The sequence below is a fragment of the Camelina sativa genome, chromosome 14, assembly GCF_000633955.1.
Source record: "Camelina sativa cultivar DH55 chromosome 14, Cs, whole genome shotgun sequence".
Taxonomy (NCBI): Eukaryota; Viridiplantae; Streptophyta; class Magnoliopsida; order Brassicales; family Brassicaceae; genus Camelina; species Camelina sativa.
The window spans coordinates 31408030-31420473 of record NC_025698.1 but is presented as its reverse complement, the minus strand read 5'-3'; the positions used below and the strand labels follow the sequence as shown (position 1 = coordinate 31420473).

The 12444-nt window shown below is 39.5% G+C and overlaps 1 protein-coding gene across 1 annotated transcript; it reads right to left on the bottom strand.

Moving 5' to 3' along the window:
• On the bottom strand, nucleotides 5799-6766 carry LOC104744193 (zinc finger BED domain-containing protein RICESLEEPER 2-like). Its single transcript, XM_019235647.1, has 2 exons — nucleotides 6456-6766; nucleotides 5799-6375 (listed from the first exon to the last, which is right to left on the bottom strand). Exons 1-2 carry the CDS (start codon nucleotides 6764-6766, stop codon nucleotides 5799-5801), a joined length of 888 nt encoding a protein of 295 aa, XP_019091192.1.

Genomic DNA, 12444 nt, shown 5'->3' with positions numbered 1-12444 from the left:
AAAAAAAAAAAAAAAAAAAATGATGAGTGTTAAAAGTTGGGTAGAGGGTGGTGAATTTGATAACCATTGTACATAGTCTTATGTCTATATTTAGGTGGTCGAATGAGAAAATAGAAAATATAAAATATATATATTATTTAAAGTACACAGTTGAAAAATTAATTAAATTAATTAACAACGAATTAATTTTTATTATTAATCTGATACAACTCGCCACTGAAATCGATTCAACGAAGAAGAAAAAGAAGTATAATCATATCTAATCCAGAGTTTTTATTTGAGGAAAAAAGTTTTAAAAACTCTAGTTTATTTTTTATTTTGAACGTTTAATATTTGGTCTTCTTGATAAAAAAAAATACCTATATTAATTAAAATAAACGGTTTAATACTTCGAGAATATAAATGTTGCTATTTTCATACTCAACTTTTCAAAACAAAATTAAAATTCCAGTTTTATCTTTATCTTAATTAATTATAAATTTTTATTTTTTAAAATACTATCGGTTCTCTTTTGACCAAATTAAAATGGTTAAACCTATTACGGTTTACAATATAGGAAGATGGATGGATTCATCGAATCTTCCGATTGCTCTAGTAGTTCTTTGAGCTACTATGATTCATCAAATGTAAGAAAACACTAATTACGGATCAAAATCGAAGCTTTTTGTTGTGTGAAGAGAAAAAGTTGCTAAATTTAAAGATAGAAGAAGAAATTGTAAAAAAAAAAAAAATGGAAGGAACAAGAGTCTCTCGCTCTCGAGCTGTCTATTTGTTGTCTTGTCTGTGTATAAAAAAAAACTCAGATAGTGGACAGGAGATAACGGTGCTGTTGCTGTTCTCTGTTCTGTTCTGCTCTGTGGGCTTTTTAAATCTCTTATCTTTAATTATTTTTAATTTTGCTAAATTCTTACAAAATATTTGTCTTCTAATTTTTATTCGAGAAAAGTAAGTACAACTAATAATCTATAAATTTAGTTCAATCAATCAATACCAATTTAATTTGAATATTTCAATTTTTTTTTCAATTTATTGAAGAAGTCAATTCTCCACTTGTATTAGAAGTTTGAAATTAGTACTATTTAGATAACGAGAGAGAAGAAATAAAATGATGCATTTATTAGGCTAATAAATGCGAAATAAAAGAACAAACCTTAGTTTACTCCAAACCACATTATCCTTAATGTGGTAATCAAACTATTTCCCGAAACTTCTATTTTACTTTGTTTTTTTTTATACCCTAATTTGAAAAAGTTTGGTACATTACTTGGAAAAATCCTTCAAACTCTATGGATACATATATTTTTTTTTGCTAGTAAACCAAATTCACAAACCGAAACTGGTTTGGATCAAGTTCTAAGAGAAGAGAGGGAGAACAATGGGAAAACCTGAGAAGAAGCTTATACATTTGGATTTGGTCTAACTAGTTTGCAGATGTTTACGCCGTCGTTTTTGGTGATTCTTGCTAAGCAATTATCTTTGGGCCTATCGTGAGGCAAGAACATCACCGGACACCCGGGATTGCTCCGTTCCACCCTGCAATTTCGTTATTGGAAACAAAACATTATGATTCTTCTTCAGCTGAGCTATATACACAGAGAGGGAGAGAGAGAGAGAGAGAGGGAGTTACCGGTATTTGAGGAGAAAATGATGAAGAAAAATGGAAATCTCGAGCTTGGCAAGATCGTTTCCAGGGCAAAGATGGCTTCCTAAACCAAAAGGATGTTTAATAACAGCGAATCGACGCCAAAACTGCTCAATCAAAATTGTTTTGCTCCTCCGGATCCACACAACTCCACTAGATTGAAGCAGAGATATGTCTACTCTAATTTTCAGTTTTATTTATGTTTTCAAATTCTCTTCAAAATCAAAGTATGAATTTAACTCATGTAAATTGAAGAAGTTGTAAACGGGTGATTAAGTTATAATCTAAAATTCATGTAAATGTGAAGCAAACGTTCAATTTGGTTCTCTTTCGCCGGTGAAAAAGCTCATCAGAGTTTCTTAACACAAAAAAACAAGAGACTTCGATTGTAGTGATAACCCGGTTTGATCTCGGTTTGATTTGGTTAAAAGAAAACCAATAGTATGTTTTTAATAGAAATTTATTATTAATTAAGATAAAGATAAAACTGATTTTTTTTTTTTTTTTTTGTAAAACCGTAAGTATGAAAATAGTAACATTTATATTCTTGAAGTATTAAATTGTATGTTTTAAATAATATATGTATTTTTCTCTAATTAAAAAAAATAGATATTAAATGTCTAAATAAAAAATAAATGTGAGTTTTAAAGTTTTTTTTTTTCTTTTTTATTATTACACAAAAAAAGAAAAGAAAAATAAAGCCACCTCTGTTTTACTTTTTTTCTTTTTCCTTTACGGTATGGCTCAATTCAATTGTTTAGATTTTAAAAAGTGTTTCTTATGTTTTTTGGTCAAGAAAAATCCCTTGCTCCAATTCATAAATCTTAAGAAGTGTTTGAACAAGAAAAATAATAAAGTGACGACGAACAAGATACAACAGAGAAGAAATATAGAAAAGGTGAGCTGGGTCTCCATGGGTGAAGAGATAAGAGGTTGGGTCTCCATGAGAGAATAGATAAGAGGTTTGACTCTGTAGTTGCTATCAGAAAAGATCTAAAGACTACTCTAAACAAGGGGGAAGTTGTAGCACCAAAAACACCGCAAGGAAGTGCCCTTATCTGGAAAGCATCAATCTAATGTGTGGCAAGCCATACCTAAGCTTAAGGGTCATTCAACACTCGATTACGCCCATTGGGATTTAATTGAAGATTGTTAAGTCAATGACTTAACAAATAGAACTATCAACAACTTGACCAACAGATCGAGAGAAAAAAAAGGAAGAGAGTAAGAGAAGAAACTGATTGAAATATGATTCTTTTCCTAGATGTGGCAACCCTAAAATTGGAAAACCTGTAATACAAAGCTCCAAGTGTTCCTTTAAACAAAACGACAACATATATTACTCCCTCCGTTTCAAAATATAAGATGTTTTGAGTGAAATCACGCAGATTAAGAAATAACCACTTTAAAAAAGTTCAACCAATCATAAACAAGACGGCATAAAATAAATAATAAGAAAATATAAAAATAATCTAAAAGTTACTTAAATATTTGAAAGCATCTTATATTATGAAACAAAAAAAAAACCTCTAAAACATCCTATATTATGAAACGGAAGGAGTATTTGATAAAAAGACTCTCTTTAGAGCAGAGACTCTCTCACACTTCACTTCCAACTACACTTCAGCCACTTTTCTTGTCTTTCTTGGACCACTCTTGTCTAGCTCTTCTCTTTTTTGTTCTCATTTTCTTCTTCATGTAAGCAATGAGAACCCGTAGCCTATCAATACTCCTTTTGTAATAAAGCCACTTTGTCCTCAAGGTCAACATCTGGGAACTGAGCCACTAAGTCAGAAAGTGATTCCAAGTCGACTCAAGAGCTGGTAAACCCTTCCAATGTACTAACACTTATGTTTCATTACCCTGAGCTGACTAGTGAATGTCCACAAACTTTTCGCTCAACCGCCTACTATAAGGCCAGAGTGAGAATTGCAGGAAGCTCTTCAGCAGTGTAGTCAGCTGGAACTGCTCGCTTGAGCTGAGCAACATGAATAATTGGATGAATGTTGTTGTGCTTAGGCAACGCTAGTTTATAGGCAACCCTTCCAATCCTTGCTGTCACCTTATTAGGTCCAAAGTACCGTTGAGTCAGTTTCTCATTCTATCTCACAACCATAAATTATTCTATAAGGTCTTAATTTCACGTAGACCCATTCCCGGCTGAGAAATTCATATCCCTCTTGTGCTTATTTGCTCCCTTATGCATCTAATCATTTGCCATGACCAAATTTTCTTGCAGCTCCACGAGAAGATTTTACCTGTCCTTCAACAGTTCCTCCACAATGGCATTTTCTATTGGCGTATCACCATATTTCACCAGTCTTGGTGGTTCTCTGCCATAAACCGCAACAAAGGGAGTTGTTTGAATAGAGGAAGGGTACAAAGAGTTATACCAATACTCTGTCCATGGAAGCCATTGCGCTAAACATGAAGGTCGACGACTTGCAAAACACCTTAAATAAGTCTCCAAGCAGCGGTTAACGACCTCTGTTTGCCCATCCGTTAGTGGGTGGTAGGCAGTGCTCTTGTGAAACGCAGCCCCATACAGTTTGAAAAGCTCAGACGTAAAGCTGCTCAGGAAAATTCGATCCTTGTCAGACACCAATGTTTCATGGAACCCATGAAGCTTAACCACTTCTCTTATGAAGGCTTCAACCATTGTTTTTGGTGCGAAGGGATGCTTGAGGGAAATGGAATGGTTGTATTTGCTCAAACGATCCACCTCTGACGAAGTAGAGGCTAAGGTTTATCAACACTTGGGTTGGAATCAGGAGATGAGAAAGCAAACCCGCATGAGATAAGGTTGAGTACTTATTTTTTTGACAAACTTGGCACATTGTAATGTATTTGACTACATCCTTCCTCATGCACTTCCAGTACACTTCTTGTGAGAGCCTTTTAAATGTTTTAAAAGCTCCCTCATGCTCTCCAACAACACTGGCATGAAACTGTTCCAACAACCTTCCCTCATTGTATACCAAACCCTATTTAAACTGAAATTCTTGTTTGGCAAATCCAGACTCCATTTCATTTAACACCAGCCCATACTCTTTATTTGTCTTGATTTCCTCCAGCAACTTACCCTTGTCCAGTGTGAGAGGAGCCGTGAGCGAAAGTTATACTAACGATTCCTCATGAGGTCTCTTGGACAAGGCGTCTACAACTATGTTTTCACGAGTTTATATTCCATTTTATATGTCAATCCGAGCAACTTAGCAGCCCACCTCTGTTGTTAGCCTTTTGGTCCAATAAATGCCTTAAAAACCTTTGGTCAGTCTTAATCACAAATTATCTCCCTGTGAGATTAGGCTTGGGCATTCGGGTATCCGATCGGGTTCAGGTCCAGATTTTCGGATGTTTGGATGTTCGGATGTAGACATATAAAACCTGATCGGATATTTTATAGGATCAGGTCGGGTTCGGGTCAGATGTTTTCAGATTCGGGTATTTTCGGATTTACCCGAAATCCAAAGTTGGCGTTGAATATCTGATATGTTTCAGGTATTTTTATCCGAAATTGATAAATACCCGATATTCACTGATTTCAATTTGAAATTAAGAAAAAACCCGAAATCAAATCAATTCTGAATTGAAATATTGAAATGAGAGTTTAAGTTTTAAAGAGATAGAATAGTAAAAACAAATATAAGTTTAAGTCTTAAAGAGATGAGTAAGTAGAGAATTAAAAGAACAATCATATGATGTCATCTTCTTCATCCAAACATCGAACCCTCTTCTTCTTTATCCGACCTACTTCTGCTCCAAAACATCAAACCCCTATTCTCATCTTCTTTTAAAACACGTTGGGACCAAAACCACTTAGAGAGTTAGAGTTTCAAACTCTGGAAAGAAAATGACAAACAAAAATAGTCTTAGAGATTGTATCTTAATAATCAACATCAAACAGATAGACAAAAAAACAGTACATCTTTCAAGTTCATCTTCAAACTTAACTTCTGCAAGAATTTGTGCATTTGTAAGCACCTCTTCTTCAAAATGAATATCTTGTTTTAACCATTGTTCAGTACGCATCAAAACCTCCACCATGTATTGTGTAAGACATCTTTTATATGGTTATATTATCCTTCCACTAGTGCTAAAAGTACTTTCAGAAGCAATAGAAGACACCTGCATAGCAAATAAATCTCTAGCCATCTTAGATAATGGGATACCTTGCACTGTTGAATTTCCACCAAGAGAGAATATCATACTCAATGCCCACAATCAGTTCAGGATTCTCAACTTCTACTCTCAAATAAGTTTCCAATTCATTAGTATCTCTAACTTCAATATTTCTTAGCAATGTATCATACTTCTGCTCTATTGGGTTATAACCATCAATTTCATCTTCCTTTGAGTCGAATAACCCATCTGTTTTCCTCACTTCATTAAACTGAGATGATGATTCAGACTGACCGGATGCCTGAGATGTTGATTCAGCATATCTTTCACTATACTCCTTATACATCGCACGCATGGCAATCAAAACTGATTCATTCAACCCCTTAGCACTTGTACTATCTTCTCCATACAGCTCCGCAAAACACAAATTTGCAAACTCCATCTTCTTTCTCGGATCAAAAACACTAGCAATTATCAACATGATGTTTATGTTCTTAATGTCATCCCAATATTTGTCAAATTTCTTATACATCTTCTTGGCATTAACCATCACATCATCATCGCTATTAAGACAAAGTAACTGAAGCTTCACTGCAATGTTTACTATCTCACTATAGCACTTAAATTCAAAGTAGTGGTAGCAGAAACTACCAATGTAGCCTGATGGAAAACATAAAGAAACTTCACAAACCTTTCTATTTTATGCCAATCATTCATCAAAGGAGGTCCTAACCTTTTTTCTCCATTCTCATACTCTAAGAAATAATCATTGTAAAGCTTATCTTCAATATCCATCCTATCAAAATCTCCTTTGAACTTAATTGCTCTTGTCAACAACAAATATGTCGAATTCCATCTAGTGCTTACATCTAGAGGCAAACTACCCTTCGTGAATCTACCACTTTCCACTCTCATCTCAAATGCCTTTCTCCTTTTTGGTCCTGATCTGACATAAGATATAGCATTGCGGACTGAAGTAACACTACTATCCATTTCAGCCATGCCGTCCCTAACTATCAAGTTTATAATATGCCCAACACATCTCATATGCATGTAATCTCCATTCAACACTAGAGAATCTGTCCTAATTAGAGAGAAGGTAGACTGAAACTCACTCAGAGCATTGCTATTAGTAGTTGCATTATCCACAGTCACAGTAAATACCTTCTCTATCCCCTAGTCAGCAAGACATTGTAGAAGAGTATTGGCGACTGTCTTACCTTTGTGATCCAAGACATACTTGAATCCAATGATTAACTTCTTCAATCGCCAATGTTTATCAACGTAGTGTGCTGTTATAACCATATAACTTGAACATGTGGATAGAAAAAAAAAGAAGGAGCTCATATTAGAGAAGAGAACCTGATGAAGAATAAGAATGTAATGATCTAAATATAATGGAAGAAACATACATGTTACCGAGGATACCCAAATATCAGTGGCGAGTGACACTCTTTTCTTACTCTCAATAAACCATTGTATAAGTGTGACCTTCCTCTCATGATACATTTTCACTATATCTCTTGTTGATGTCCTTTTTGAGTGAGGCTTATACAAGTTTACCTAAACAGATTATACAAGATAAATTTTGATTAGTAAAAACATATCTAATAAAGAAGTTGCTAAGAGAATGTTAACCATATTAAGAGAAGACTAACCTTGTTGCAAAAGAATATTAATGCCATGGATTCTACAAACAACAATGGTAGCTCTCCTATCACCACCATTTGATTAAGTGCTTCTCTAAAAACATGCTAAGAGACTTTTGCACTCTATAGGTTTCCTTCTTGATTAATAACTTATTGTCCTTGTGTAGCATCTTGACCTTCTTCCCATGCCTTGAATGCCTTACATATATCTTTATGATTCCACAAGTTTTTTGTCCCTGACTTTGTTGCACATCCTAATCCTTTTTCACAATAGTTGCAGGTACATCTGTCACAGCTTCCAGGTACTCTTTTGAAGTGGCACCATACACCGGATCTAGACGGAAGTATCCTTGGGCTCTTGTTTTGCTCAGAAGCTGTTCCTCCACCACCAAATTGATTTCCATGACCATGAGTTTATTTTCTTTTGCCCCTTAAATTAGACTCCGGTGTCAAATATTCTTCTTCCTCTTCATGTTCATATCTCTCTCTGTCTCTGTTATCATGAGTTAGAGATGATGAATCCATCTTTAAATTAAAAAAAAAACTATAACTTAGCTTTACACTTTACGATGATCAATGATAAGTCGAAAAACATACAAACACTCAAGCACTCAAACATCTGCAATTGATTATATAAAACCAACATACAAACATACAAACAGAGATATCGAACATATATGATAAGTCTTCTCAAGATCCTAACCCTTCTCAAGATCAATGATAAGTCGAAAAACATACAAACACTCAAATAGAGATATCGAACATAAAACCAACATGCAAACATACAAACACTCAAACACCTGCTATTGATTATATCTATCTCTATATGACTATATTGCTCGTCTAATACTCTTAAGTTTGTATGATTAAGGCCTAAGTTTCAAGAGGACAAGTAAAAAGAGAAGAAGATGTACTTGTGATAGCCTCCGTGAAGTCGCAGACAGAGGAGATAATGCTTTATCATGAGTGTGAATTTCCAGCTTGAACAATTGGAGATTAAACACCTTTGTCACGATTTTGAAAATGAGAAGCCGAACAGGCTATTGAAGGTTAGTTCAGTTGTATTATTAGGGATTGTATAATTAGGGATTGTATAAATGTATAGATAGATGTATACATACGTTCAGATTGGTTCGGGTGTGACTGGATATCGGGTAATATCCGAACCTGATCGGATATCCAATCTTTAGGAGAACTAAACCCGATCGAGTATAATACAACATCCATATCTGAACCGAAGTACCTACTTCGGGTCAGGGTTAGGTTCAGGTTTGGGTTTCGGATCCGGTTATTTTGCCCATGGCTATGTGAGATAATGTTTCCAATGGGATACAACCATTACGACTGCTAACAACTCTCGTTCATAGATAATCCTGCCTGTAGAGCAAAATGCCTAACTTAAATAAGCAATTGGTCGCTTGTTTTAGGACAAAACACCCCAATGTTAGCCCTTGATGCATTGGTTTCAATGGTGAATTCATGGTTGAAATCGGGTAAGCACAAAAATGGTAGACTAGTCAATGTCGCCTTAAGAGCTTGGAAAGCTGTCATTTCTTCAGCAGACCAACATAACCCATTTTTCTTCAACAGTTCCATGAAAGGCATGACAATCAACCCATAAAGCTTCACAAACCGGCTATAACGCCCCTGAATCGTCTTATGGCCGGACAGGCCAACAGACAGCCACATAACACTACGATGGGCACTGCGCTGAGGTGGTTCGGTCGAGGGACGAAAGCTGCAGCTTCCCAACCGGTCCTCCCTAGCACAATTCTACCCGCGACCGAGACTACTAAGGTTTTGCAACCCTCGCGGTCTGACGCGTTGTGTTGGCCCGAACAAGGCTAGTACCATTCGAAGTTGTTCACGGCGCCAAGCCTAAGGCCAAAATAAGTTCAAAAAACATTCACAATGTTTACGGCGCCAAGCCTAAGGCCAAAACACGATAACTTAATTTTTACATAAACGTCTTGCAAAGGCAATTCAACTCTACACTCCTAGGGCCCTTCACTCCATCATTTCATCACTTCCCCCATACACGTGAACACCTATACTCACAGCCACAAAGGCACATGAGCAAAGAACATCAATGCGAGTCCCTGTCAACAGACGCACTCGGCGAGTCTGAAAGACCCCGACCCGGACGTCTCAGCGTCCGCGGTCATTGCTTCCACTCGGCCCAATTCCCAGCCGAATATCCTTTAATTCGGTCACTAAGCTTTGGCTCATGGCCTTGCTTCGTAGACCTCTTTACGCAGCGGAATATAACTTTAACCTTGACCCATCCCTTTGTGCTTAGCCATACGACCAACAAACCCCACTGGCTTTCACATATTAGGGATGGGGACATATAGTCCCTTCGGTGCATGGTGAACGGTTGCTCTAACGGCTTCCCGAACCACTCGCGTACCCGAAGCTCAGTATCAGACATACTGTTTAAATGACCCATCGGTCATACCTTTGATACCCCGGTCAACTTGTCGGTCTTGGTATCATAGTGAGGTCCGATCAACGATCTGACCCCATAATCGAATCGTCGATCGACCACAGACTTGGGCCAATACTTCTGACTGACTTGTCGACCACCCGACCGATCAATCCAACCTACGGCTCGTATCGTCGATCCTTTGATCGCCCGATCTGACTAGCGATTAAATCACCGGTCAACCCTCGATCGATCCATCCATTGACGCGGATTGGCGATGACCATTCAATCGGTCCGATTCTATAATCTAACCGTCGATCATCCTGCTATCAGTTCGGCCCCATCGCCGAACCATCGCTTATCCTACGATCAGTTTGGACCGATTGCTGACCCGTCGCTCGTCTCATCGTACCTTCAATAGAGAGGTAGCATGCGCATCAGTTCGGACGAGTAAACTCGCCGAGCCGCACCCCCTTTTTTTCTTAGGCTTAGATGGACGATGGAAGGATGTTGGTGTGTTGAAAATGAAGGCCTTGCCCTCTATTTATATTGCCCTGGCCGAAGTCTAGGCCCCTAAAGGCACCTGTCCATCAAGGCCCTTCATTCGTGCACGTTCGGACGTGCCTGTCCGTCTGTGCCTGTCTAGCCATATCCGTTCGGTCATGCCTGTTCGGTCATGCTGTCCCATGACCGTCCACAAGCTCCCCAGCTGACCCGGACACTGTCCACCACTGTCCGGCTGGTCTAGCTGACACTAGCTGGTTGAGCTGACACTAGCTGGCCGTTAGCTGGACAAGCTGATACTAGCTGGCCAAGCTGTCCGCAGCTGGCCAATAGCTGTCCAGAGTTGTCCGCAGCTGAACTAACTTGTTCAGCTCATATTCTAGCTATTTGAGCTAGTAGCTTAGCTACTTAAGCTCATATAGCTATCGATTACCTTAAAACAAACTGCCCCCCTTTAGGATCGCGGGACGCGGGCGTTAGAAGTCTATCCCCCTTAAAATGAATTCGTCCTCGAATTTGGTGGGTGTAAAGACTCCTGACCATCGCCCACTCGAGACTTGATCTATTGCCGATCATGCTCTTTTTGGGACTTGGTCAAGTTTCCAAGATCTACGTCTTCTCCAACGCAATCTTTTTCCCTTGATCTTGGACAATCTCCGAATAGATCAAGTCTTTTCCTGTCCTAGTTCTATCCCAACTAGGATAATTTCCCGACCTTGGTCCTTCCTGGACGCGGTCGTCCTTTCCTGGATCTTTGGTCCATGTTTCTCTCGACCTTTGGTCGACACTTTCCCGACGCTCTGGTCGATGTGCTATGTGTTCGACATTTTGAACAATCGCTCCATTCACGAGTGCATCTTGGCGAACACATTCCCGTTCCCAAGCATGTTTTCGATCTTATCAGAGATTTCCATTTCGTCCGAACACATAGCACAACTCCATCGGTCCTCACAGGATCGCGCATGCTCTGATACCAACTTGAAAGACCCCGACCCGGACGTTCCAGCATCCGCGGTCACGGCTTCCATTCGGTCCCATTCCTGGCCGAATATCCTTTAATTTGGTCACAAAGCTTTGGCTCGTGGCCTTGCTTTGTAGACCCTTTTACGCAGCGGAATTTAACTTTAACCTTTACCCATCCCTTTGTGCTTAGCCAGACAACCAACCAACCCCACTGGCTTGCACATATTAGGGATGGGGACATATAGTCCCTTCGGTGCACGGTGAACTGTTGCTCTAACGGCTTCCCAAAGCACTCGCGTACCCGAAGCTCGGTATCGGACATACTTTTTAAATGCCCCATCGGTCATACCTTTGATACCCCGGTCAACTCGTCGGTCTTGGTATCATAGCCAGGTCTGATCAACGTTCCGACCCCATAATCGAATCGTCGATCGACCACAGACCTAGGCCGATACTTCCGACTGAGTTGCCGACCACCCAACCGATCAATCCAACCTACAGCTCGTATCGTCGATCCTTTGATCGCCTGATCCGACTAGCGATTGAATCACCGGTCAACCCTCGATCGATCCGTCCATGGACNATTGAATCACCGGTCAACCCTCGATCGATCCGTCCATTGACGCAGATCGACGATGACCATTCGATCGGTCTGATTCTATAATCGAACCGTCGATCATCCTGCGATCAGTTCGGCCCGATTGCCGACTCGTCGCTCGTCTAATCGTACCTTCGGTAGAGAGGTAGCATGCGCATCAGTTCGGACGAGTAAACTCGCCGAGCCGCACCCCCTTTTCTTCTTAGGCTTAGATGGACGATGGAAGGATGATGGTGTGTTGAAAATGAAGGTCTTGCCCTCTATTTATAGTGCCCTGGCTGAAGTCTAGGCCCCAAAAGGCACCTGTCCGTCAAGGCCCTTCATTCGTGCACGTTCGGACGTGCCTGTCTGTTTGTGCTTGTCCGGCCATGCCCGTTCGGTCATGCCTTTTTGGTCATGCTGTCCCATGACCATCCACAAGCTCCCCAGCTGGCCCGGACACTGTCCACCATTGTCAAGCTGGTCTAGCTGACGCTAGCTAGACGCTAGCTGGTTGAGCTGACACTAGCTGGCCGCAGCTGGTCCATAGCTGTCCGCAGCT

Coding starts and splice junctions, on each gene's coding strand:
- LOC104744193 (XM_019235647.1), bottom strand. CDS start 6,766: ATGGCTGAAATGGATAGTAGTGTTACTTCAGTCCGCAATGCTATATCT. Junction 6,376..6,455: donor GATTGGCATAAAATAGAAAG/GTTTGTGAAGTT, acceptor TAAGTGCTATAG/TGAGATAGTAAACATTGCAG.